We start from the raw sequence: 27,997 nt of genomic DNA, 5'->3' as shown, positions 1-27,997 counted from the left end.
TCCTTTTTTTTTTTTTTTTTTTCCTTTTTTCGTAGTTGATTCTGGCAGTAGTGACAAATCAAATGTGAGTACCTTTTTATTTTTGAAGTTGTTGTTTTGGTTCAGAGATATGTATTTAACAAAATCTAAGTTTTCATCCAAACTGTCTTCTAACATCCCCAGGTTAGAATGAGAGAGGAAAAATACAAATCAAACCAAGAATGAATCTGAGTTTGTAATTTAAGTCTTCTTTCCTGGTTAAAAATGTAAAGCAAGTCCTTAGGCTGTTGCACTGGCAGACGTGAAGTGAGAGAATGTATTTTACCTTCACAAATTGCTTTGCATGTTGAACAGAATGTTGCAGAGAAGAAAAATAGAAGTTTTTCTTGAATTTGGGTACCTGCAGGCATCTTTATTCAGCACTGCTTTGAGCTTTCTTTCAGTTCTTTTTCTTTCCTTCCCCCCCTCAACTGAAGTTTCCCAAGCCTTTGTTTGCAAACCAAATGGTTATCCTCTCATTTAGATACCTGTGGGCAATCTCAATTGTCTTTGAAGCTCAGAATATTGTCTGCTCAATAAGAATACTGTTATCTAGTTTAGTTCAGAGATTACCATTTTGGCATTACTGTCGGAGGCAGACTGGGTGAAGTGGTAGCCTTGTGAAGTGTTGAAGTCTAACAGCTTGCTTCTCCTTCACGCCAGCGTTTCAATTTCTGGTCCTGGGACCCAGAAGAAGAGCGGAAGCGGCAGGAGAGGTGGCAGCACGAGCAAGAACGCCTGCTTCAGGTGAGGAACGCGCTCCCTTTCTTCCACTCCATAGCTCAGCTGTTTCCATCTGCATTGTCCCTTTACACAAAGGTTGAGCATTTCATGTCATGTCTTCCACTCTTGAAGCATTGGTAAGATTGGCTGAACATTTCAGTATCAAAACATAGGTCACACCTTAATGAATCTGGCAGTGTCAAGGCCAGCTGTATTTATCACCACCCTGTGTGGATAGTGTAGTGAGCTCTGTGGCAGGTAAATGAGCTGTGCACTCTGTGGTTTGGACAGTCTTACTTCTCCCTTTCCCACCCCCAGGGAATCTGGAAGGACTTAGTTCTGGGTTCCACTGCAGAGTTCAACCAAGTGTCAATCTGCCACTATATGTAAATCGCCTTAAATGTAAACTGTTAATTACTTGGAGCCTCTTTCATGAGACTAATATTTTGTTAACCTTGGCTCTTACATGATTCTTCTTTAAAATGGTTACTTTAATTAGCTTCTTGTGGACTTCTGCTTCATTTACATGCTCTTCTTGGAGAACATCAAAGAGAATTTGTACACAGAGGTAGAGGTTTTTTTGTTGTTTTTTTTTTTTTGTTCTGTTTTGTTTTGGTTTTGTTTTGTGACGGGGAGAAACCCACTCTCAACAACCACTGTTTTTGCCTGGGGTAGAGTATACTACAAAAATTCTGGTTGTGTCTCTTAGCTGGGAGAAGTGCAATGTACCTGAGAACTTGAGTTTCCCCATTAGTCAGTAGTATCTTTTTCTATACAGTGATTAGGTTTGATTGGTCCCAAACAAATCTTACCTTTTCTCTGTGTGACAGAGAACAAACAAATGTCCAAAGATGGAGATCAGTAAAACAATCTTTTCATCTTGGAAAAATGCTTCATGTCCATCTGTACTGCCTCCTTTTCTTTAGTTTGTTTCTTTTCAGACAGCATGTTTGTTTCCTCTTGGAGTGCTGTCAAATTCTCATTATGGCTTTTCTGGCAAATCTGAATGCTCTCTCAAGAGTAATTGCTTTTCTTTTGGGTTAGACAGTTGCAATTTCTAATTTGAACAGATGTTGGAACTAGTGTAAAAGAGGTATGAAAGTTGTCATTCTTCCTCATATTCAAATCAGTTCTTTAAAGATCTCTTTTAAGATCTTGAGCTAAATCTTCATGTAAAACTATGTGAAAACTATTCTCAAGAAATGATCCCATCAAGGAGGAAAAAGAATTGGTTGGCAGTTATGAGTTTACCTTCTTCAAAACTTTACACACAGTTTATTTATCTTTTAAGCCTGTGCTCACATTCATCATTCATTAAGTTGTACTGGCATCTCTCTTACATTAGTGCCAATACCAGCATCTGCAAAACCTGTTTGTTTCTAAGCTACTTTGCTGAAATTATTAATGCAAAATGCATGCTTAAGTATTTTGGGATGTGTGGTAGCTTTTTGCAACTCTTAAAACTCTGTAACAAACAAGGAATTATTGACATTGTTTAGAATAAATTTCATTTCTGGCAAAGTGTATAAAAATGTCTAACAAGTCAAATTTCTTGTGGTTCCTTGTATTGACTGTAAGAGCTAGAAATTAGTGGGAAGAGGAAAGGAAATTTTTAAGACCAGTGGATGTATCTAATCTTCACATCTGTGTTTCATCCGGTTTCCCAGATAGCCATTCATAACAGGCTTATTTTCACTATGGAGGTCCTACAGAATTTAATTCTAATACAGAATGCACTGAATTCACCTCTATTTGTCTCCACTTACAGGAGAAGTATCAGAAGGAGCAAGACAAACTGAAGGAGGAATGGGAAAAGGCACAGAGAGAAGTTGAAGAGGAGGAGCGTAGATACTATGAGGAGGTATAAAGCTGAAAGGAGGAGGTTGTTTATTGACTTAATTGTATTTAAATTCACTCAGTTATGAACTTAAAAAAAAAAATAAATCCCATAACGAGTTAATAAACAAAATGTCTCAAGTTTGAATTCTTAGGAGAATTATTCCTCTTAAACACTGCCATAGGCACGGAGGAAAACTGTTGGAATATTTAGGTTAGTATTCTTAGCATCTCTACTTAGGTGGAGGTGCGTGATTGCTGCGTAAGTCTGGTGAGTCATAAGGGTTGTTCCTGGGCACGCTCACGCACGAAAGAGCCCTTTGTGCTTTGGTATACACTTGCTATCTGCACTTGGTGGAATTTCAGGTGAAGCTGTCTGCCTTGGGCATCATCGTTTAGATTTGTTGCTAACCAGCCTTGTTTCTCAAAATTAAAATAAATAAATAAATTTAAAAATGAAGAAATTGTTCAAAATTTGCAACTGTAGAGTAACAACAATATAGACAAAAATGTTTTTATTCCATTATCTGTAAGTCATTATTTCAGGAAATTGGGAAATATCAATGTTGTCTGCTTGTCTAATTGTGCATTACACAAATTGATGTCTTGTCATTCGTGCTTGAGGATCAAACTTGTAATCTTAACAGGAAGTAATTTTTTTCAAGTTCTGGAATACGTTTCTTTATGTACCAAGTGTAATTTCATTTTTTTAAAATGTAATTTCATTGACTGATGTGAGAAACAGGGGTGTCATCCTAAGGGGAGTATTCTGTCTGCTTTTGGCCATCCCTTTTCAAAGGCAGTAAGATGAAAGGAAAAAGAGTGCAAAACATAGAAGTAAATTTAAAATTGAGTTATTACCATTATTCTTGGTAACACGAGCCCTTATCTAGCCATTTAAATACAAACGTATTCAAAACTTAATGCATAATCTTAATGCATCACTTTTCAGCATAAAGGTGACGTTCTGCTTGTTTGATGTTGGGTCTTTTTTGTTTGTTGTTTTTTCTAAGTCTTGCTCTCTCTTGGTTTTCTTTTTTTCTTAGGAACGTAAGATAATTGAGGATACTGTAGTTCCATTCATTGTTTCTTCAAACTCTGCAGAACTCCTCTCCTCTTCTTCCTCTACCACTGAAGGAAATAAAACAGCGGTGAGTTTCTTGTGGAATCATAAGGCAATAAAGTCAAAGCCATCTTGAGTGCAGAGTTTCACTCTTTGCTAAAGGCAAACAAAGTCTGGGATCAATGAGAGTAAGAGTATTTTCTGGATCCCTTCCATAGCTGGTAACACCTCAGAGCACTGTAGCTTGTGTATTTTTACAACCAAAGAGCCAAATTCCCAAGCCAACAGCCGTAGTCCCATTTTTTGTTAAACAGAGGGTGCAGCTTTCTTTCTTTTGCAGCTGCTTCTCTTCTTCGACTGGTGCTGTAAAAAAAGTGACCTGTCCCAGTTTGTTATACCTACCTTCTCAAAGCCAACAAAATCTGAAGTTATTTCCCTGCATCCAAAATCATGATTGTAAGACAGTGCTTTAAGCACATCTAAGTTGAGATTGAATTCTCACTTTTCCTCCTTTTCTCTCTGATCATCCCTTCTAGAAAGCAGAAAAACAAATGGAGGGATGTTCACACTCTGATTCTCATATGGATTCTGCCATATAGAACGTTTAACTTCATGTATCTAGCATATAATTGTTTGCCAGAGAACAGAGAATGACACCTCAGATGATATCAGTAGAATAAACATGGGATTCCCAGACTTAATTTTCTCCTGCCCTAAGGCACCTACACCCAAGAAGTCATCTGTATTTTCTATTCAAATCCATGATTGGGCATCTTGTTATTTACTGTGCAACACAATATACCTAGGTGCAGCCTGTGCTTTTCTCATATGTGTACTAATGCTGAGTTCAATGGAAGCTTCTTGTTCCCACTCCTGCTGTTTTCTAGAACACAAGTGATTCAAATGGCTCTCCAGAAGAAGGCAAACCAAAAGAAGTTACAAGGCAGAAAAAGCTGCTTTGGGAGGACAGTATGCCATCTCTGAAAAACAAGGAAAATGAACACTGGCAAGAAAAGAGGAGGTATGGACCCCATGGAGCTTTCTGTTCTGTGGAGTTCTGGGACGTCACATTTGCTCATGACTGATGATGGAGCCTCTGTCCTCCTTGGCTTGGTGACAGATGTAATGCAGCCTGGTCAGGCTTAAACATGTATGGTCACACACAGTGCTAGTTGGGTGTATCAGAAACCTCACCTTCTCAGCTGTCACATCATCCCACTCAGAATTAGATCTTACAGCTTAGATAGCACAGATATTTGTGCATGGCACTGCACTGTGCTTTGCGTGTGAATTTCACAAGCATTTGGATGAATGTAGAAGCAGTAGATATTTTCACTCAGAATCTTTCTGAGGTTGCCTGGTTATCTTGGAGGTGCCATATTCAGACTTGCCAGGTGGTGTTCAACGTCCTGGTCTTCATCAAACTGGTATACACAGCTTTCTGATGATGCAGAATGGTGTATAATGAACACTGAGAAAAGCTGTTTCTGTGTCAAATAAACCATTTTTTACAAATCTAAAGTGTTTTCTAGTGCATGGAAGTGTCATTATATGGTGTAGGAAGGACAGACGGTATGTTTAGAGTCAGACTGGTTAACTCCTGACTGTTACCTGTTAGTTTGTCAGTGCAGACCCACGGACCAAAATTGTTGCACGTAAAATTCAAAGGTCTGATTTTACCATTGTACCATAGTTGGATTTTTTTTGTGGCTTCATCCATACAACGTGATTTCCTTTTCTTAGCAGTGGAAATACAGTGTTCTCAGGACACCCAGAGATGGGTATCTTGAAAGGAGGTGACCAGGAGCATAAGGTGATGGAGCGCTGCTCGCCTGCCCAGTTGAATCTGCCATTGACTCAGGGTGAGAAACATGTGCATGTATTCTTTTCCAAATAGGAATCTTGTGGGCATTCATAGTGGTTTGCAAACTAACTTGGAGAACTTTGGAAATTACGATACACTCATTCAAAATGTGAGTATCTGGGTTTCAAGAGTTGTTTTCTGTTAGTAAAGATAAGAATGTTAAGGTGAAATTTAAAATCTTATTTACGTTGGCGATTAATGCTTTGATTGTAGGTAGAAATCATAGTATTATTTGTTCCAGATGCAATTTCAGTTTATCAAATCTAGCAGGTTTACTCACCTTGTCGCAATTTTATTGTGTTCTTAGTGATTTGGGAAATGTTGCTTAAGTAAAGGAAATAGAAGATGCTGCCCAGTGATCCATCCTCATGGTTCTGTAGTTGTGATTAAGCAAACTCTGAAGATCTGACAGCTTAACACCTAATAAGGCTTTTTCTAGTTTCTCTTCCACAACTTGTTCTGCTGTTAGTATTCTGACAGCTCCTTTCTTGCCCCTTGACACATCACATCTTGTTCTTGAGATATTAAACAATCAGGATTAGGACTTTTTGACCTTGATATCAAAAATAGGTAACAGGCCTTTCATAGGCCCTAGTACAGCTTTTCTTCTCCTCTAACCCAGTTGGTTGGTGCTTTGAAGGGTAAGGCCCTTCCTGACCAGTGAGCCACAAAATTGGTCAGGAAGGATCTGCATGACATGCTTCATCTCACAGGCGGGATGCTCAGATGCCTGTGCGCTACAGTTCATTGCGTATTGCTGTTGTCACTGAGCCTTATGCACCCATCTGAAACATAAGTAACATAAGTGAAATAATAGAAACAGCAGTGCTTTCAAAGAGGTGTGGGAGTCATCTGAAGCGAGGTTTGGGAATGTGAAAACACACCACTGTGTGTAACTGAAAGCTCCCGGTGCCTCCTTACAAGAGTCAGGATGGTTGTCTTCACCTAATTCCGACTTCACCCCTTGCACACTTTATGGTCTGCCCACAAGTTGTACTGGTTAGTCAGCACTGACACAAGCCCTTTGTGCATAGCACTGAGATGTCCCCACCTCCTGTTTCAGATGTCCCATGGAACCAGCAGCTGTTGATGAAGCAGTCCCCGCACCGCGCAGAGGATGCCCGGCAGAGACCGCTCCTGGGGCAGAATGCAGGGCAGACACCGAACACCACAGGGGAAGGGAGGAGGTGAGGATGTAAAACAAAGGTTATTGCAGAGTGTGAGGAGTCGTGCTGGCTCTCCTCTATATCCTTGCTCAGCATTCACTGTAGGCTAAGCTGGCTCAATAAAATCTCCCTCGTTGCAGTCAGTATCTGAGAGCTTCATTTCCCAGCTTCTAAACACACAAAGAATATTTCATTCCAGTTCCTTAAGGACTATGACACTTAAAAGGAGACATGTAGAGAGTGTTGTTTTCTTTCTGCTGCAAACTTTGGTTGGTGAGACTTTTCCCTTCTCTGATACTTTGTGTCCTTTTGTGTAAGCCTTACTGAAAAAGGAATGCCAGTTCTTTCACTAGACAAGGGATATATTTGCCTAATATTTGAAAATTATATTTAGTTCGTTAATCTGTGAACAGCTTTAAGCAGTGAGAAATTGAATCAATTCTGTGACTTGTGATAACAGAAAACACACATGACTTTTCTCACCAAATTCTTGCAAGGTCAAATGAGGGCAGATTGAAAATCACTTCTCAGTGCTGATAGCTTTGCTTTCACTCAGTGAAGGGCACAGACCCTCTATCAGTGACCCCACATTTTTTCTCCCAGTGTGCCTCTGTGCACGTCCTCTTGGCTTGAGCCTCCCTCATCAAGGTGTGAGGTGTGTTGTGTTGATAGGTGGATAGGGGTCAACACCTTGTGAGCAACAGGAAGTAGATTGAGGTGCTGAACCAAAATATGTGTGTTGTTTTTCCTTGTATCAAAATAGCAGGGGACAGCAAATTTATACCTTGTTTTCCTTAAGAAAATCTTTGGAGCTGGGAATCCTGAGATCCATCCAATGGAATTTCTCAGCACAAAACCTCATTTTTCACTCATTTTCAGTTGTTGCAATGCATTTTCTCTCCTTTACTTTAGGGCAGGCTATCATGAGAACTTTCGATCTGGGCCATCATCTCCCTGCTCACCTGCTGCACCAAGTCAGTCACCCAACAGGTACAAAAGGTCAATAAGGAATTCTGCAGACTGAATACATCTTGTGGTCACTGGTTAAATGCTACAGTGTAAATTGTGTCTGTGTTATGTAGATGCACTGTTAATTCTTCTCAGTGTTGCAGCTCATAACCATCTACATAATAAACTTGTCACTCCCTCTCCCTTATTTATCACCTACTTCAGCAGTATCGTTGTGTTTTAGAATAACACAGTTCAGAAAGCAGCTATAGGACTGCTTGATCATTGAAATTTCAGTGAAATTGAAATGGGATAATATAAGCCCCAGTCAAAAGCAGGCAGTTAAGCATGAGTTCGGAGCACTTAAGCCAAAGGATATTGTCTTTATTGTGAATAGTCACACGCTCAGAAGTAAGCTGTGTCCCTGATTCTGTCAGGCAGTGAGCTGTGTATTTCGCAGTGAATGGATGTACCAACTCTAAATAGATGGCAACTGTAGCTTGACTGAATCACTGATAATTTCTCATGTATTAAATCGATTGGTTTATTAAATTTCTCATGTATTAAATCGATTGGTTTATTAAATAGCACAATCACACAACACAGGAACCTTAGAAAGACTTCATTTAAACTACATTTTTCTTCAGGTTTGATAGCCATTGTCATTGTCATGAAACACATGCTGAAACACTCCTCAAAGTTCTTGAAATATCCTGGAGTTCCTCTCTTTGTTTCAGCCCTGACTGAAAAAATGCCACTTGTATGACACAGTGACAGGAGATCCCAGTTGTTCTCAGGTTCATCTCACTAGATGAACATCAGTTCTGGCAGGCTAGCACACAGGTGAGAAGGGAAGAGTGTGAAACACCAACAAGCGTACACCTGCAATACCATTAAAAACATTATGAAAAAGAGTGCATCAATCAGTTTACTTATTAGAAATGTCTAGGCAGGACTGAATCTTAAGGTGAAAGCTGAAGTATTTCACTTGGCAGATGGAAATCTGACTTCAGCTCTAATGTAACTATTTGGATTATAACAAGCATGCACCTGCAGCACCATAGGTTAAAATGACTTACTAAGTGCCTGAGGCCTGGTCGGTGCCACCACAGTTATGCTGCTGCTGTTAACTTAGCCAGCTGGTTGGGGTATAAGAACAGCATTCCTGCCTTCTGACTTGCATAAGAAAACCCATTTGTAAACAAATGGAGAAAATTCCAGGCTTGAAAACTGCCTCAGGTAATATCTGTGAGTATCTGCTGTGATGGATTCATCGTTGACTGAGTCCTGCTAAGACACCAACATTATCTGTCTGGGTGTGAAAAAGCTGAAAAAATAACATAAAAGCAAGGAGTATTGCATTTCCCTTGATGTAGCACAACAGACTGGTAGGGAAATGGGTTTGAGCTCCTGCACGTTCAAGCAAATCTGCTTGGTTGGCTGTGTGGCAGATGTGGAGGATAACTCAGCAAAAGCCTTCCTTAATCCCAAAGCTGAATCAGAGACCTTATTTCAAACAATATTTTGAAGCATATGGGTCTTATGTTAAACAAAGTCTTTTCCAGTAGAAAAATTCTAAGTGATTGAAGAGCCAGTGTGCATCTCTGATGTGAACCTCCCCCTAGTGCTTCTTCCTCTCATCATGTCCCTCCCTTAAGCACTTGGTTGTGTTTTAGTTTCTGTTCTGTTTTCTTATAGCAATGTTTGTCTCCTAGGTCTGTCAGCGGAAAGAAGCTTTGTTCCACCTGTGGGCTTCCTCTGGGCAAGGGAGCTGCCATGATTATTGAAACACTTGGTCTTTATTTCCACATTCAGTGTTTCAGGGTACGTCTCTTACTGTGTTCACCTACACAAAATCTCAAGTCATCATTCAGTATGAGGAGAGAGTATGTTGGGTCTATAGAGTTTATCTATGGATGTGGAACTGGACAAGAGAAGAATAGAGGGTCTGCATGCTTGTTACATTTGTTTGTTTGTGGACAAGGGAAAGTAACATTAACTGTAGCTAATGTGTTTGTTGTCAATTGTTGTAGTTAGATTAAACCTATCAATAAATAGACTTAGCTTTGCTTACAGAGGGAAGCATCTAATAACTTCCCAGTTATTTCCTCAGAAATACTTTGTGACCATGTCTCAGGTAGTGACTCAAGATAGTGTTAGCTACAGAACTCAGAAAGTGTGTATTGAAATTATCTCTATCCCAGCTGATATTAACTGTTGGTGAAAGCTTAAATTTAGATATCTACTCAGAATAAACCTCTGGCCTTTCTAAGCTTTGTCCTACACAAACAAATTGGCTCCAAAATGCAATATAAAAATCAAATGTCCCTTAGAATCACTAGACTTCACTTCTGTATGAGTGGTGACTGCTGAAATCCAGTCCTAAAATACTGTTTGCTCTAAGCCAAACTTGTCACTGATTTGCACTGCTCCACAGGAGTATGGGCTGGGTTTCGGGGGGGGGGGGGGGGCGTTATTTTTTCCCACCATTCGCAAAACTATTGGAAAAAAAGTCAAAATGTTGGGAGAGCTGTGACAGAGACTAGGACATGATCTGTTGTTCTTTACTGTGCTTCACAATTGACAGTGCGGCATTTGCAAGGGACAGCTGGGAGATGCAGCAAGTGGGACAGATGTCAGGATTAGAAATGGTCTTCTGAACTGCAATGATTGTTACATCCGATCCAGAAGTAAGTGCCAAATCCTGTCCTACAGTCAGTGTACATATTTTTTTCTGATATCACAGTGAATTTTAACAGTACTGTTTCCATGCTTTTCTTCTCCTAGAAGAAGTGTGTTATGCCCAAATGGCTTTGCAGCTCAGGCATAGCTTTGCCTTTGGGAGGGAACATCCTAACATCTTCTTGTAACATAAATACTTCCAAGCCCAATAAATCTTGCCCAGAGGATATCTGTCCAGCAGTATTTAGGCTTAAAGGCCGCTCTAGTGCATAAACACAAGCTTTATAGTGTGCATGTACTGTATGTCCTGGAGGCTTGGAGCTGTCACCTCATGTGAGACAACGCAGGTATTTCTACAAGGCCCAGGACCCTGGGCCTTATTATGTATGCCAGGCAGGGGGGTTGAACTTCATGATCCTTGAGGTCCCTTCCAACCCAGGTCATTCTGTGATTCTGTTTTAATGTCAGCGACATTTCCCCGTCAGCAGAGCTAGGGGGTGCTGTTGTATAATTATTTCCCTGGTGTTTTCTTTAACCCTTCTGTGAAACGTTAACAACTTTTTGTGTTAACGGTTAAACCTAATGCGTTTAGAAACAAGAATGAAAAAAATAATGCACATTTAGACATCTGCATGGACACACACAAAAAGAGAAGAATGTGATAAAAAACTCATATTTTTCTTTTCTTCATAATCCTTTTTACTTAAACAAGAATCGAGGTCCCATAAGGATGGCTGAAAAATTAGTTAAATTATATATCAGCCTGTATGCTGTAGAAATCATTCCATCATCATTTCTACTGCAGCAGTGCTAGAAGATGCAGCACAGAGGCTACGTGCAGACTTTTGTGCTGGGAGGTTTTGCATTTGAACTGCATGCAAAATCTCAAAGACTAGTTCTTGTTGACAAGCTCAAAGGGGCCAGTTTTGATGTCATGAAGCTGCAAACACGGTTAATCTCTCATTTTTAACTTAAATTTTATGAACCCCACTTCTGAAATGAAGAACAAATGTGTAATGCTCATGTGCTGCTTTCTGGTTCCACAGAGTCTGCTGCTAGATATAAAATGATTTGCCTTTCTCTGCCCTGTTGAACTCTGGAAGCCTACAGAGCATTGCACACAGCTGATGATCTCTGACAAACGCATGGCTGATCAGTATTGCTCTGAAATGCTTACAGACACCTTGATGAAATATTTTGACTGCTAGCATGTTGCTTATTTGAAACTGGGGGTGACTTAGTTATTTATTTTCAAAATCAAGTATGAAAAACCTTAAGAGAAAAATGCATTAAAGATTTTATAGCAGCCCAGATTACCTTTCTGTTTTCTAAATGAAAGTCAATAAGGGATATTGGTAGGTTATTTTTCTACCCCAAAAACTCCCCATGGCAGTTGTTGAGGAAAGCTCAATATTGAATGATAAACGCACAAACAATTACAGGTTTGTGGATGTTGAAGTCAAAGGCAAGCAGCAAATTGAAGAGATTCTCTGTGTGGCCAAGTGACACAAGGGCTCTGTATTGTCAGATAACACAAACCAGGCACAGCTGAAGATGACTCATCGGCCCTTTGCTTCACTGTTTTGCCACTGCAGAGCCTAAAAGTAAATGTACCCCCAAGTACTTCCAGAGCAAATGAAATAAAAGTGCGTGCGGAGCACAAATGGCACGGAATTCTTCTTTGCAGTTAGTGATGCAACTTTGCAGGAAGGAGGAGAATCAGGGCACAAATTATACCTATTTCCAGGTGTTTGGTTTTTTAAATGATAGAGATGGGAGGATGAAAATCCTTGGCAATCCAGTGAGTGAATGAGAATGTTTGTTAACATTTGTAGGCTAATGACTTTATTCCATTTTGTTTTTCCAGCTGCTGGACAGCCAACTACATTGTGACATGACTTTCAGTCCTAGTAACTTTCAAGAAGGAACTCTCTTCTCACGTGTATTGGCTGCCTCCAGACAATCATTTGTAAGAGCTTGAATTCATGGACATCGTGGCTCTCATCTCATTTTAAAAAACTCATAAAAGTGCTGCACCTGCTCCTTTAAAATGCAATATGTCAGTTTTTCCTTTCTTAAGAAATCTGCAAAATATGTATGACCATATTTGTTAAGGCAAAGCCTAAGTACTGTAACAACAACAACAAAATCCCACCTTTTCAGGTATGTTGATGATTTTCAGTCTCTTACTTTGTTCTCCTGAAAGTAATAAGAAAATAAACATGCAATAAAGCTGTTTTGTGTTAACATTTCTAGGAATTAAAAGTTTGAGTTTACGGAACCTTTATAGAATATGCCAAGTTGAGATGAGAAGTAATTTTAAGATAGCATCTAATCAGTGCATTTGAAAAACTAAGCATCACAGCACGACTGCTCTGTTATAACTGAAGCTATAACTTTTTTTATACAGAGACTAGTTTGATAATACATCCTGTAATTCTGAGACATTTTGTGTTTATATTACCTTCAGCGGAGGGTAGGAGTTATACAAATAAATTATTGCACCTTTAGCAATAGGATTTTTTGTTTGTGTACCTCAAGTAATGTTCATGACTATAGCTTGATATTCTCTCAAATAAAGATTTCTTCATTAAACCTAAAGACTGTATACCGTGACGACTGCAAGGTTCCCGTCAGGAGCAATCCTCCTCAGCAGGTTCAGAAGCCAGTGTTGTTATGAGGTTTAAGGACAGGGTGATGCGGGGGGAGGCTGCGGAGTGGGCGGATGCAATGCCGTATGAGTCTGTGAGCTGCAGTGCGATGGTAACGGTGAAGCTTTCCTGGTTGCGCAGCATCCCCGCTGATGGGCTGAGTTGTTCTGAGGTCTGCTGTTCCACTTGCAAACACTGTGTGTGGTTGAAATCCCATGGGGAGAAATAGGCGTGTTTGGCCCTCTCCAGAGTCCTCCCACGAGTTCAGCACTGAATTACACAGCTGTGAAGCTCTGTTTTCCATACATCCTCCCAGACAAAATGAGCAATACCGATGAGCATGGAAGGCGGGCATGGAAGCTGATAGCGACAGGCAGTCGCTTGCTCCAATGTTTATGCTTTTTGGTGAAGTGTGTGCTCCTTGTGAAGCGTTCCTGCAGCCTGTAGAAACAACAGCCAGAGCTGTGTGAGCTTGTCAGAACACACAGACAAGTTTAGGTGATGCGGTATGGCTGTAAAATGTGAAGGAAATGGTTATTTGCAGTATCCCGTTTTATCTGTTTGCAATGGAGGGAGAAACATCTACCCATTCTGCCTTAGAACTGTGATTAAGTTATAGAGTCTTATGTATGTGCTCACCCATTGTCGTTTGATTTGCTGGGAAACAGAAATTGAGTTGTTATTAGGGCTGCAATAATTTGGGGTTGTTACATAGCTGACAACGACTGGATTAAATAAAGGCAACCCCTTGCATGTGAGCTGCACACTGACTGAGAAGCATATGTCGCAGCCAACACGTGTAGTGCTGTCATCTGGGGACATCGTGGCAATGCACTGGGAAGTGCCACTTCCTTATACCGTGCCTTAGAAAACACCAAGCATTTGGGGAGTAGAACGGTGAAGCCTGATATTTTGATTAAGCCTTTGCATGATTTACTGTTAGCAGGTTTTGATAACCAGCATGTTTACACGTTGCATGTGGTCAGCATCATGTTTTCCTGCAGATAATGCGTAACATGGAAATGCAGAAGGCAGATCTTATCAGCTGCTTCATTCATCTGCACAGTTCCATGTGCTGCATTAAGGGTATGTGAGCGAACACAGTGCCTGGGCCTAAGTTCTGAAGAAGACCTTTAGTGCATGCTTGTGTGTCTGCTTGGGCCCAGTCACCGCTTCCCCCCGTGCTGTAGTGTAGCTGTGCAGGAGGGCTGGTGTCACAGATGGGGTGTTCTTATCCTTAACCTTGTGAGGAGAGCCCCGGCTGTCTGGAGCATACCTGGACTGAAATGCATGAGCAGGGGTTGGGCACAGCATCACTGGGCTGCTCAGCTTATCCCACGTCTGTCCGTAGTGTCAGATGTGCATACTGTGGTAGATATGATTGTATGTAAAGCAAAATGAAGCAGCAACGTCCTCAGGCTTCAGATTTTCCCCTACTGAACATCTGTTCACGAGCACAGAATAGTTTTCAACAGTTTCCTAAGTCATGCTTACTAGCAGCTTACATTCAATTGTATTTCCTTTGGAGTCTTGCATGGCAAATTCATTCAGGCTAATTTCTTTTGGTTGTTTTTTTTTCCCCCATTTTTTCCTGTTTCAACACATGACTGTGATCCATTTCTTATCAGGAACTTTAAGCACAGAAAGAAAAAAACGCTTCCCGACATTTGAATTACAATGTAAATGTATTTGTTGCATAATGGGTTTATTATTGCTAAGCACGTTCAATGTATGTAATGGGTTTTAAATGGTTCAAAACTTATTTAGCCTCTCAGTACTCCAGAGGACCTGACCAGGTGTCATAGCCCATCTGTGTCCCGCTGCCCCTCTCCCCGTGGTGTGTTTATCCTTACTTTGCTGTGTAGTGTTACTGATGCCGCACATCTGTAGTTTCCAATCAGTGTCCCAAAGGTCAGTGCACCGGAGGAGACCATCCCCATGTGTGTGTCCAGTCAGGGCAGGGATTGCTGTCCTCACTGTGCTGATGTTGAATACCATTTACACTAATCTTTCCTCCTTTTTATTTATTCTAAAATGCCTCTGGAAATTAGGAAAACATGTCTAAAATGCAACAGCTTTTATAGTAAATGTATGTTTATAAATAAAATGTTGATTATCTTTGGTGGTGTTGCTTTACTTATTCTAACTAACTTGTCATGCTGCGTGTGGTGTATTTGTAAAATGGGACCGTGGGGTCTGAGCATCCCACAGTAAAAAGCTGCCATGTGGTTGGTGTAGGCTGAGCCCTGCAGAAGTGGAGCGGAACAGGAAAGGAGGCACAAAGGGGAAGGGACACAGCTCCAGGGCTGCTGCCGCAAGCTATGGCTGGTTAAGTACAAGGGCATGTAAACCTGATATGGGAAACAGCAAGCACAGATGGCTTCCTGTGGCTATTGCAGCTGTGAGTTGAACCCAGAGTCCTCTGAAGCCTTTTCACTGATGGCAGTGGGCTGTGGTTCAGACATTGGCTCAATAAAACACTTTAGGTTTGCAGAACTGAACTTGTGCTTGGGTAATTCTGTTTCTAGGTATTTCTAAGAGTTTGTGCTTGGCTGTGCACTTGCTAATTCGTGGGTCCCAATGAGTCTGTGGTTACTTCAGCAGCAACCAGGAGAAGAAGGGGGCTCAGAACTTGGTGTGAGCCTTAGAATCATAGAATCATTCTAAGGCTCACACCAAGTTCTGAGCCCCCTTCTCTTCCTTTTATCTGGGCACTGTGGATGGTGGGTTTGGTTTTGTGCCAGAAATGCTTCTCGGCTGTTAGATGAGTCACAGGGAAGTATGGGCAATTTGATTGTTTCCAAAAGTAGATTTTTATCCTGGTGCCTGGATCCCAGCTGCCTTAATGGAACTGGGTTGAAGAGCTGCACCATTTCTGCATAGCTGGGGGCCAAGTGGTGGGAGGGGGCTGTGGACTGCCAGGGTGCACCAGGTGCCCTGAGGTTGGGGTGCGGCTGGTACCGGGACTGCAGGACACAGCTTTAGTGACTGTTCATGGAGGATAGTGGTTGCTGCCTGCTTTCAGCTCTGTAACAATCAGCTGTAGGTGCAGCTCTGGCCACCTGGTTTAGCGAAGTGAGATATGTGGTCAGATGGTTCCCTTCCTGACAGCCGGCAGTGGTCACAGATGGTGCTCAGTGAACTTCAGGGAGGCAGTCACCCTGCTCTGCCCTCCTGGGGTCTGGGTGACAGCAGCGCAAGGTGGCAACAGCTTCACTCTGGGACATGTCTATAATGATGGTCGGAAAGGCTGTGGGCACTGAGACCAATCATGTCACCCCCCCCAGCTAAAAGCAGGTGCCAGAAAAATGCATCTCCTTTAAGGCTCCACTACACCACTAAAAGCCTCCGGTAGGAATGTAATTTCATCTGAATTTCCTGATAAGGGGAAATTGACTAAACTGGAAACAGCTCAAATTTTGAGAGCAGTAAGAGCCCAAAACAGAGATAGGAGGCACAGGCTGAGATTGTCCTCACAGTGGGGCTGCATGCTGGGGATTCTTTCTTGCTCATTTGTTTCTTAACACATAGCATGAATGAAATAAGGGGTTGGATGCTTGCCCTGGTGCTGCTGCTGCTCTGCTCCAGAGCCCCTGCCCTCTGCTGGAGGAGCCATTGGAGCCCTCCTCCCCAAACTGGTGCTCTCCTCTCAAAAACATATGGGATTTTTAACCATTTGGAGTGAAAATAATCCATTATTGGAAACAATGTGATGAGTCACTGCTAACTCATCCATAGAGTCCATCTGCTTTGCCGCATATGAGGCACTGCACATTCTCCTACCTAATGCTGCATCCATGGTTTGCAGACCTATGTATTCTAGGCCAGTCACCTGCTGCTTAAAACATGCTGGGGCTGGTTGCATGTCTGTATAAATTAAAGAGAAAAGAATAGAATTGCTAATCCTTCCTTAAAGAATAGGATTTATCAACAGAAAGCAGAAAATAAGATTTGAAAAGATCCCCTTTTTTTTTGTCACTTCTGATTATGGATAACATGTCACTCCAGTGACAAGCATGGGGACAAAGATGTGCCACCCAACTCTCTGGGAAGTATGTGGCAGCTTCAGTGGCACCATAAGTGAGCCATCTTCCAATCCTCCAATGGTTCGGCGGTGTAAACTGTGAAGAGCATTATTCTCTGCACACAATAAAAGTTGCTGTATTAACTCTATCTGAAGAAGCACGAGTGTTTTTGTTGGGAGAAGACTTTTACAACAGAATACAATTACTTGTGTGTACCCAACACCTGAGGATGGGAAGCCTTGCTGAGCAGGGTATGGCACGTAGACTGCTGTCTCACAGCATCATTAATTTCCTGAAGGATGTATATTTGTGTGAACGTGAGACATGATGGAATATACGCTTGGAAGTACTTTTCAGGATGTTTGTAGTTCCACTTGCAGGACTTGCATTGTCTCTGCAGATGATAAACTCCTGATGGATGCTTGGTGAGGCAAAGGCAGAGTGCTGGGGATGCTGTGCTGATGGTGGTGGGAGGTGAAAGGAAGGAAGAGGCCTGGGCTGGTCACCAGCCTCCCCTCAGATGCCAGGCATTCTGCTATTAGGGCAGAAATTCTTCTTAATTTATCAATACAGTATTTGTCAGCTTATTGCTGTCCAGCCCCAGTTAGGAAAAGGGGCCATCAATAAGCATGGCATCTGCCCAATGGGCTTTGGAGAGCTGCAAGCAGCCACTGCCTTCAGTGGGAACTCCTGCAGGACCACATCAATAACTGAAGCAGCCCCAGTATGGCAAAACATATGGATAATCTTTATTAGATCCCTGTGGCTAGCAAGGCCAGTGTGGTACAATGCATTTCTCCACTGTCTGCCCTCACACCTTTCATCATGGAAAGAAAATAAATCCTACATCTTTCCACAGGTTCTCAGTTTTAACAGATGTCCCCATTCTGACAGTGAGCTGCAGCCTGAATACAGTATCAGTTGTTTCCTTCGCACTGCAGTAAGCCAACGCAATCTGGACAAGATTCTGAACAATTTTGAGCACCACACTTCCTCAGCACCCAGCCTCTTCAGCATGGAGTCAAAAGCAGGCAGCAGTCTGGATGAACACCTTGGAGAGCAGATGTTTGTGTTTATCTGTTATTGCTCATACTCACTCTGCAGGGTCTTCTGATATAACATCTCCCTCCTTGGAGATCTCTAAAAGCAACCTGGACATGGGCCTAGTCACCCTGCCCTGGGTGTCCCTGCTGGAGCAGGAGTGGGGTCAGGTAGACCCCTTCCACCTCAGCCATCCTGTGAGATGCCATTCACGTGCACTTCTTACAGGACAAACCCTTGCTTTCCCAGGGAGACGATAACCCACATGAGGCTGGGACTGGCCCACAGCTGGAGCAGATGGTCCTGGTGTCTCAGCATTGGTCAGCAAGCAGTCTGACCTGTAGCAAGAAGCCAAACCAAGGCATGGCTGAGATGAGAACATGGGGGTCCAGAAACTTTCTGAATTAACCAAAAACAGATGAATATAATAAAAAGCATTATACAACCTAAAAATAAACTGCATAGATGTTACCTATATTGCACACCAAGAGTTCTATGCTTGTTCCAGAAGAATATCCTCTATTTATTTCCGAGTGTGGCAAACACAGCATGACAGCAGTCATTAGATTTTATTGGCACAGGAGGACAACGTATGGTTAAGAAAATTAGTTCATCTCAGCAAATCCTCTGGCTCCTCTAGAAGAAAACAAGCACGCAAGCAAAAGCTGTCCCTCCCCAAAGACGCTCGACGTGTGCTCCTATGTCGAGCCATGACAAGCACTCTGATGCAACCGCTGCCATCCAGCTGAAGGACTGAGGCTTTGTAAATCAGATTTCAAGTAAAGAGATTGGTTTGAGAAACCTCCTCATTGCGGAGTCACAGGCTGTCAGAGTTTATTAGAATTATGGTACTGGAGTAAAAAGCAAAACAAATTAAGATGTTTAACAGCTGAAATCTGAAACAAAATTGTGTTTAATGCTGAAAATCTTGTTAACATATTTTCAGGCTTCCCTTTCCCAAGATATTAAATCTCAGCACATGTTTGCGAGCATCTTTTTACCACCGTGGCAGCATGAGGACACGGGCTGCAGTGCGGTGCATGGAGCCGGGCAGTGTGGCCTCAGCCATGGCAGTGGGAGGGTGTGGAGGAAGAGCAGGAGCCAGAGCTCTGTATCTATGCAGGCAGGCAGTATCACCAGCAGCCAGGAGCCCGCCTGTACAGGCTCTGGCTCTTAATGGGAGGGGTAATCTGAACTCCCAAACTGGTTTCCTTTCATGTTGGCTCGCACAATGAAAGAACCATTAAGGGTTTTAGTGATCTTCCAAGGCTCTGCTTCCAGCAGAAAATTGGCTCCTTCTCCTTGGACACAAGACCAATTTTTAATTGAATTTCAAGAGATGATGGATGCTGTGCTTTATTCCAAGTCTATATGCTAAATTAACAAGGCTGTCTGCTTAGTTTCCTCTTTTGAAACCACACTGAGATGAGTTTCTGCTAATTCTCTTACACGGGACATTGGACATGTGAACCAAGCTTTTATTCAAGAGCTGAAATAGGCATTTTGGCCAAGGTTATTACTCTGGGTAATAAATTGGTGCTGTGAGTCTGTGACAATAATTCTCTTTCTGAAAAAGACTTACAGATTGAATTATTTCAAATGGATCAGTGAAAATAAAACTAAACACGTTGGATATTTTCACCAAAGTATTTTAAAATTATTAGTTAGCACTTAAAATGTCTCTCTTCAGGGAGGGGATATCCCATTTGCTCCAGACATTTACCATTTGTTCCTCCAGTCACCTCACAGCTAACAGAAAACCCCCAAGGAATACACTGCAGTACTGCTGGAAGAGGAACGAGCTTGCAGCCAGGACTGATGCTGCACGAGTGCTTATTTAAAAGCCCTGTGTGCAATTTCAGGGTGACCCAGGAACACTAAAGAGCCTCTATGGTTTTCATGGGGCAGCACATGCTACTGCTGTTCTTACCTTGCTCTCCAGATCAGCGGAACAAACTGGCCACATGGATTGTTTCATGCACTTAATTTACCACAAGTGTGGCTTTTCCACTGCCACCTTCCTGTGGCTGACACGGTGTGCAAAAGCAGGTTGAGATCATGAGCCAGATGTGATGATGCTTCCAGATGAGGGCCTGCTAAACAAAATAGATAAAACAAAGTGAATTCTTGCTCACAGCACCATATCCCAAAGATAGTTCAGCCCCAGCCTGTGGCAGATGCCAGCCTAAACCCAGGCTGCCCAGAAGCTCCTACAGATGCACATTTCCCAATGTCAGTGTTCTGCTCTGCACCATGATGACTCAGGACCGCCTTAATGACAGCTGCAGCCTCAATGTCCTGCAGAGCACATCCTTGGATCCTGGCAGCAGTTAATGGCTTATCTGCTTCGTATAATTGTTCAGATCTTTTCTATCAGTTTTACCGCGGTGCCATCTCTTTTGTTTGAGTTCTGTGCTGGTGAGACATCAGTCCAGCCAGAACTTTGGTTACAAAAATAAATCCCACCGTGACAACCAAATAAGGCAACTTTTGCAGCTATTTCTTCAGCACATCAGCTCAGCATGTTATCCTTATGGAGTCACACCCATTAGCAGTATCTGATTCTTTTTTACACCTATTGCTTGTCTAACCCCAGAACACTGAGAGCAAAGCAATCTGTGCCTCCTGATGTGGCACTGTATGAAACTTATTTCTCAGCTCTCCTGGATACACTGGCAGTAAGTGATCATTTCAGTATCTCCAGCCCTCAGTGTGGTTAATAACAAGTTTGTTAAGTCCACAGACCCCATTGTAGAGGTGCTGATCAGACAGACAGAAGCACCTCACTCACACGTGTTTCACACTCACAGGTGGGGCTCTGCCAGCAGCCCACGTTTGTTGACATCCATGGGCTGTTTGGGCACTTGGAGAGCTCTCTTTGCATCTCCCTGAGCTGTGCAGGGCATCACATGGAGCCTCACAGGCATTTCTAGTAGAAGCATCATGGTCACTATGAGAGAAGAATTACTTAAGACAAAGTGGGATAAATCATATTCCTGGTGCATGTTTCCCAGATAAGAATTCAGTGCACTTCAAAGGACATGTGCTCAGCTTTTGCATCCCTGCAGAAAAAGTTGTCACTGTATCAGAATGAGATGGGAGAACTGCTCCCCTTTGGGTGATAAGATACTGCTGGCTGAAATCTGTGCTCTTCTTGTCCTGGAACTGCTGTGCTAGGAGAGCCTGAGTACTGTGTGAGAACCCCTTCAGAGAACACAGCCCTTGAGGCTAATTTATCACTGGGAAGAAAAGGTGGCCTGCTTGAGGGGAACAGCTCTGCAGAATGGGAGTGAAGCCGCAGCTGAGCTCTGGGAGCTCACACACATGGGCTGTGGAGCAAGAGGATGCAGCCTGCCACAGTGACTGCTCAGTGCTTAATGGCAGAGCCCAGCAGTGTTGTTGGACAGGTTGGTCCCTAATCCTCATATACAATCCCCTGTTGATGGGGTGGTATTGCCATTGGGGTATTTGTCCCCGCACTGGGAGTAAATTTTCTTCTTCTTTAAAATAATATATGAAGGTGACTTGTCTGGCATAGTTATTTTCATTCCTTTATGGAAGTGATGATCTGCACAGAGCTCCCCTTTATTTCCACAACCCCACTGCAAAAGAAGAGAGCTCAGCTGTACCAACAGTTTTCATGTAGGCGAGCCCAAGAGTGAAAGAGCAGTGACCTCAGTGCTGGCAGAAAATTAACTATGTCATCTAATAGGGTTTCTTCATCCATTTCTAAATAATGGGATTCTATTAGACCAAACCGTAGTCTCATCTTAATGATAATTTATTGTATAGCATATCTGAATTTTGCCTTTTATAAAGCACCGAGAATTACAATACACAGCTATGTAATTGAATCATCTCTTGTATTGTTGGCATTTTTCATTGCCTAGAGAGACTCCTTTTCGTTCATAACTCACAGGTAAAGATTTAGAAATTACGGGTTTCTCATTGTGGTATTTGGGTGATTTTTACTTTTCTTTTTCATTCACAGCTGAGAAAGAATTCTTCAACATTATTGTAAGCATGCAAGGTTTTGTATGACTGATCCTGAGCAATTTTAAAGGCAAATCTGGCCCTGAATTTATGTAAACATCTCAAAATCTCAGCAAAAAAAAGGTTTGATTTCATGATCTTCGGAAGGAAATAAATGAGAATAATTAATTCCCACATTGGCATTTAAATGTATTAGTGGTGTGCGGCAGTGGAAGTGCTGATCAATGGAAGCAATCGGTAATAATAGGAGAAATGAATTACTTTGCAGGCACGAGTATTTGACTTCAGCTGTGCACTGTACTTAGTTCTGAGATGAAACTGGCCTTGTGGAGGCAGCCAGGACTACTGCTGGCCCTGCAAGACAATGGAGAGATGTAAATGAAGCAAATCTTGGGTGGACATGCTTTGGGTGGACACTGTTAAATACAGAAACGTAGCACAGCCTTATGTTTGTGATCTGCAGCGTGGAAACTTGTTTGTGGAACTGAGCAGCAGAAGATGATTTAAAAAGAGAAAAATAAAAGCAAGCAGACATGTTTTGGGAAAGAAATATTTGTTGAAGGTCTCACCTTTAGTAAGTAGAAATTGGCTTAAACCCTGAAATGGACAGGTTTATTTCAGCTTCAGAAGCTTTTATTAGCCCTGGCTGTGCTGGCTGGACATTCTTACTCAACATTCAGCTGTTTGCAGAATCCAGCTGAAATCTTTCCCTAAACAAATCTTCATGGCTGTGGGTCTCAGCCTGATTATTTGAGGGCTGAAGCACCTCCTCTTACCTGTATTAAACCTGCTGCTCACCAAGGCAGAAATTATCACACTGTCATATGTATAGATTTATTTTCTATATGAGCAAATCATGGTTCTTGGAACAAACATACCTTATTAACAGGTTGCCAAAGGAGGTTGTGGATGCCCCATCCCTGGAGGCATTCAAGGCCAGGCTGGATGTGGCTCTGGGCAGCCTGGTCTAGTGGTCAGTGACCTTGCACATAGCAGAGGAGTTGAAACTGGATGATCATTGTGGTCCTTTTCAACCCAGGCCATTCTACGATTCATTCCATGATTATTCTTGATGTTATAAGGTTCTGAACACAGACATCTCTGCAGGAAGAGCTGCATAGAAGAGACAGGAGTTTGCTTTCCCTGCACACTTGTGTGCTGTCAGCAGTCCCTGGGAGCACCTGGAGCTGTATTGGGATCCCCAGGAGGATGAGATGCTCTGCACAGGGTTTTTCTTGTGTGAAGATGTCACTGGATAAAGACACCTGATTTATGAAGGAAAGTTAATACATCACTGGATAAAGATTTGTAAAGGAAGTATGTAAGTTTGGAATTAGAGAGAGCGTTGGTGCACTGGATTTTGGGGCATCTTGTCTGCAGCACTAACCCTGGAGTCCCCCAAAGTGCCTCTTGTCACAGCTCACCCATTTGGAAACCCTCCTAAAGCAGCACAGCAGGATCGTTAGTGGCAGCTGCTTCCAGTGTGGTGCAGTGAGATCATTTCTTTGAGTTCTCCTGATCTGAGGAGGTTATTTTAAATTGCTTTGTCAGACCCTATAGGCAAAAAAATGTAGGTAGAATAACCCACACCTGGTGACAGTCTATGGAGTACCTGTGTTACTACATGCTGCATTTGACTCTGTTAACATGATGACACACCTCAACGAGAATCACAGCTGTCCTGTGTAGCAGCTCTCCCAGCTCCCCATGTTGCTGTGGGTACACAGAACTGAGGCCTGGCTGAAGCAGAACCCTTATGGACAAGGACTCTGCAGGGGTCCCTGCTGCCAATAAGCCCATGGAGGGGGACACACTGTACCTGGCAGAACACTGACACCCACACTGCCCACATGGACCTGCTGGCTGCTGGCCCAGACGGGCTGACTCTGTTCTGCTGTGAAAGCAGTGGTAGTTGTGATGGGCTTAGAGAGGTGGGATAGATGCCAGGGGTGGTACCCTGGTGGCCAGGGCCTTATGCAGGTGCTCCATTTCAGAGTCCTGCATAGGCACAGCTCCTTTTACCTGCACTTCTCACTGCTTATAACCTGTTTGCATTTGATCTTCTTCCTCTTAGCCACTTGAAACCACAATAATTATCTGCACCAACTCCATTTCAGAAAGGAGCAGGAAGGACCCTCACCTCAGCAGCAACAGTGAGAAATGACATTCCTCTTCACATGCAAATGTCTTGATCCTGCATCAGTATAACAGACACAGAGAGGGTCAGCCCTCCATGGGAATTTTCCCCAAGGAAATGGGAGCATGAGCTGAAGTTCCTTGAGCTGTTGCTGGATGAAAGCCCACACAGTGAGACAGACTTCTCTCAGGTCCTGCCTTGTCCCATCTGGTGGTCTCTTGTGCAAACTATAAAGAGTGAAGCAGGTTTTCTAAGGAGCAGAGGGATTTTAGTAGTGCTCCAGTTAATTTCCTAGCAGTTGCCAAGTGCCAGCTGGTAAAAGGCCAAACAAAACTTCTGAAAGGAGCAGAAGGCATCTCATCCCATTGCAGTGTGGCCCTCATAGGGCTGCTCTGCTTTGTGGGATCGTGAGGGGGGTCTGCAGAGTAATGTTTGACTCTGAAAACATGAAAAATTGATAAAAACATTTGATAACTTTATTAAGGAGGTATAGATATGTAAAGATTAAAGCATTTAAATACCCTTGTTTCTCAGTGAAAATTACTTCTGTATGTTCTATACTAGCAAAATTCATTTTTGCAGTGTCCTCCGTCCATCTCAGAGCCACTTCGTACAAACAGTTATTGTGTATTGGAGAGCAGGAAGTGACAGCACATGCAGAGCTGCCCAGAGCTGGGTGCAATGTAAGGCCTGAACTACAGTCCAGGAATTTAGAAGAGCAGACAACAAAACTCTGCAGTTGCTGTAAAGATGTCTGAGAACTCACCATCCTGGCCATGCATATCTGCCTCTGGACTCTTCAAGAAGCAATGTGTTCATACTGGATTGATGTTGGACTCTCAGACAAATTGCTTTTTATTTGAATACAATGAGGAGGGTCAAACTACCAGTCACTAACCTTGCCCTGCTTCTGCTCCAGAGCATCCTCTGACTTGCCCCATCACTCTGCCCGAAGCTGTCCTTCAGGGCTGGGGGCAGCTTACCCCTGTGGCTCTCACTGCTCAGCAACCAAGTGGCATCTTCTGGCCAGGGCTCCTTTCCTAGCAGACTAGAGCAACAAGCTTTGTGTACTTTCAAGCCATCCACCTCTACCTGCCTTAGCAGACACTGAGGTTTGTGAATGTATCAGCATGCTGGTTCTTCATCCCATGTGGCCTGTGGTCCCTGCGTGGCTGAGTGCTGGTGACCAGGACGTGAGAAGCAATGGCAGGGGAAAGGCCTTAGGGTTCAGAGGGATTAATTGACCAGACAGAACATTCCAGCGAGGCAGAAGGACAAGGGAGAATCTTAGGTGTATCAATGCAGAATTGTAATCAGCCACAGAGAGGTGACCTTTGCACTGCATGAACCATTACTGAGAGAAGCTGCAGCACTTAGGGCTGCCCTCGCATCCCTTTTGTAATGCCTTCACCAACAGCAGTAAGTTGTTCTGGCTGTGGAAAAGATTTTCAGGGTTTGAGCCTTAATGAGGGAACGTGGGAGGCTTTGAATTCACAACCTACTTAGTCAATCAGGAAGAAGGTAGATCAGAATCACAGAATCACAGAATTATCAAGGTTGGAAAAGACCTAGAAGATCATCTAGTCCAACCATTACCAATACTTCCCAGCTAAATCATATTCATCAACACAACATAGATCAGGATGTAAATCAGCTTCCAGCGCAGTAAAACTAGGAGTGAGAACGATCTTTGGCCTAGCTGAAATGTAGACTCAATGTGCAGAAGCTGAAGCCTTTGTGTGGAGCAAACCCTGCGTTTTAGAGACAAAATAAAGAACAGATGACAAGAAGTACCCAGAGATGTAGTGTGATGTCATCTCACGTTACCAAGCCATAAGTGCATGCTGTGAAATGGCAGCTGTAGGTACAAGACTCGTGGCAGGGCAGAGACAAGTGCTGCTGCACTCCCAGCAGGAAGCCTTGCAGGTGCCATCCACTGCCACCAGCAGCACCGTAGCCCCGGAGCCAGCCACGGATAGTCCCTGTGCTCCAAACACAGCTGAGCTTACATCACAAAATGGCTTTTGGAAGAAAGCAGAAAATAGCAAAAGTGAGCTACATTATAACAAGTCGTACATTCAAGAAATGCATACGGGGTGGAGCGTTTGTTTTGTTTTGTTTTCCCCTCTGGAAAATAGACTGCACATTTTACTGCAGTATTTTAAAACAGTTCTATGTTCTTTAGTGGAGCAGCCCTGGTCCCGCTCTCCTGGCTCCGTTTGGCTGTAGCACTCTCTCCCCAAGCACTCCGGCACATTCGCTCCTCAGCCAAACCCCCACCAGTCCCCTCCCCCAGACAGAGTCAGACAGGGTTCAGTGTCCCGCAGTCCCCGCTGCTCACCCCGCGGTGCCCCCGGGGGCGGAGAGGGAGGAGAGGGAGGGGGGTGCGGGGCTGTCCCGGCAGCGCTGGGGCCGCTCTCCGCCCGCCCCGTCGGGGCCGCGGCAGCTCCAGGCTCTGCACCGGGCCCTGAGCAGCCGTCGCCTTGCACAGGTCGGTGCGGGCAACTGCACCACTGACACACGGGGCGATCTGCGCTTTGCTCCCCAGTTTTTAATGTTAACGGATATCACTTAATTTGGGCCGTTTCCGAGGGCCGAGGCAGCTACAAAAGGTCAGAGCTGACGCATCTTCCGCCCCGCGCCCCCAAAAGAGCCGTTCTGCCTCTAATTAATAACGGCATAATTAGGGCCTAATGATGGCACCGCGGTTCTGGCCTTCCTGGTGCGGAAGCAGTTGGAAAGAAATGCTGCGGAGCGCCGCTGGTTTCTGTGGTTCTGACCCGATCCCGACGTTCTCCATCAAACCAACCCCTGCCCCAGTGCGCCCCGAAGGGCAATGAGTCAGGAGAGCTGCGGTGCCGTATCTGCTTTTGGTTTTTATTATCAACAATCAATTAATGGTACACTCTTGGAAAACTATATGCACATGTAGAAATATTTCCCCTTTTAAATAGAAGCATTCATTTGAACCACATATAAATAAATCTGAAAATCCTGAACATAATTTATGACGATTATGCTCACAAACAGATTCCAACAGGAAGGCAAAAAAATAATAATAAAAAAAATAAAATAAAAAATAAAAGATAAGAATAAAAAAGAAAAGAAAAAAGAAATAAAAAAGGAGACGACATGCAACTGAGAACAGAAAGATCCCATGGCCTGAACGGGGCCTCGCTAAACGCAAAGGGAACGGAACCCGTGAGAACCTTACTTCTCCATAAAGACACGCCATAGAGACTACGAGAAGGGAAAACGTTATTCATACGGCCAACTAGACACGTCTGTACTGATATAACACTATACAGCTGGGTCACGGAACACAGTCGTAGAAAGACACAGAAAAAGAGAAAGCATTACCTGCCAACATTCAACTAAGAGCTATACTTTGTGCCTCTTCAAACGAAATTAGAAAACCCTAACGGAGATGCCTAAAAACTGCGGGAACCGTGGGATAATAATAATTAATAATAATTAATATTTCATAATAAATACAACTCGCCCGCCGAGCGGGGGGCCCCGGCCGCGGCCCGGGGACGGCGGCGCGGGGCGGCGGGGGCCGAGGGGCGGGCAGGGGGAGAAGACACTTGGTGGCCCGGGCGGGCCGCGGGGAGGCTCGAGCCCCGCGGGAGGGCGGCCCCGGCCCCGGCCCCCCCGCCTGCCGCCGGCCCGCCGGAGACCGCGGTCGCGCAACGGGGCGGCCCCGCCGTCGGGCCGGGCGGGGCGCGGGGCGCGGGGTGCCGGGCCGGACCGGGCCGGGCGCGGCCCGGATGGTTACGGCGGGGCGGCGGGGACCGCGGAGCGGGAGGGGCCGCCGCCGCCGCCGCTCAGAACATGCCGCTCTTGACGA

General features: G+C 43.7%; 2 protein-coding genes across 39 annotated transcripts in view; one reads left to right on the top strand and one right to left on the bottom strand.

Moving 5' to 3' along the window:
• The window catches only part of LIMCH1 (LIM and calponin homology domains 1), a 156,368-nt gene extending 141,299 nt beyond the window's left edge, over nt 1–15,069 (top strand). For 17 of the 38 annotated variants that reach the window (XM_085545512.1, XM_085545505.1, XM_085545507.1 and 14 more), the window contains 11 exons: nt 36–64; nt 682–765; nt 2,510–2,602; nt 3,624–3,728; nt 4,528–4,661; nt 5,384–5,502; nt 6,568–6,691; nt 7,583–7,669; nt 9,334–9,442; nt 10,206–10,308; nt 12,168–15,069. In XM_085545512.1, the coding sequence (XP_085401638.1) occupies nt 36–64; nt 682–765; nt 2,510–2,602; nt 3,624–3,728; nt 4,528–4,661; nt 5,384–5,502; nt 6,568–6,691; nt 7,583–7,669; nt 9,334–9,442; nt 10,206–10,308; nt 12,168–12,193 (1,013 nt within the window). In that variant the 3' untranslated portion in view covers nt 12,194–15,069. The remainder of the gene's footprint in view (nt 1–35; nt 65–681; nt 766–2,509; nt 2,603–3,623; nt 3,729–4,527; nt 4,662–5,383; nt 5,503–6,567; nt 6,692–7,582; nt 7,670–9,333; nt 9,443–10,205; nt 10,309–12,167) is intronic. The other 21 variants (XM_085545514.1, XM_085545506.1, XM_085545510.1 and 18 more) reach the window with 4 other exon arrangements.
• Nucleotides 15,070–27,003: 11,934 nt separating this feature from the next.
• Nucleotides 27,004–27,997, bottom strand: part of PHOX2B (paired like homeobox 2B) — a 3,216-nt gene continuing 2,222 nt past the window's right edge. Inside the window, exon 3 of the mRNA XM_015862376.3 lies at nt 27,004–27,997. This exon is cut by the window's right edge and continues 427 nt beyond it. Coding sequence (XP_015717862.1) covers nt 27,975–27,997 — 23 coding nt within the window. The 3' untranslated portion in view covers nt 27,004–27,974.

The sequence above is a fragment of the Coturnix japonica genome, chromosome 4 (genome assembly GCF_054131305.1).
Source record: "Coturnix japonica strain WE chromosome 4, WE-NBRP24, whole genome shotgun sequence".
Classification (NCBI taxonomy): Eukaryota; Metazoa; Chordata; class Aves; order Galliformes; family Phasianidae; genus Coturnix; species Coturnix japonica.
Note: the sequence above shows the minus strand (reverse complement) of the source record. Positions and strands in the feature narration are given on the sequence as shown.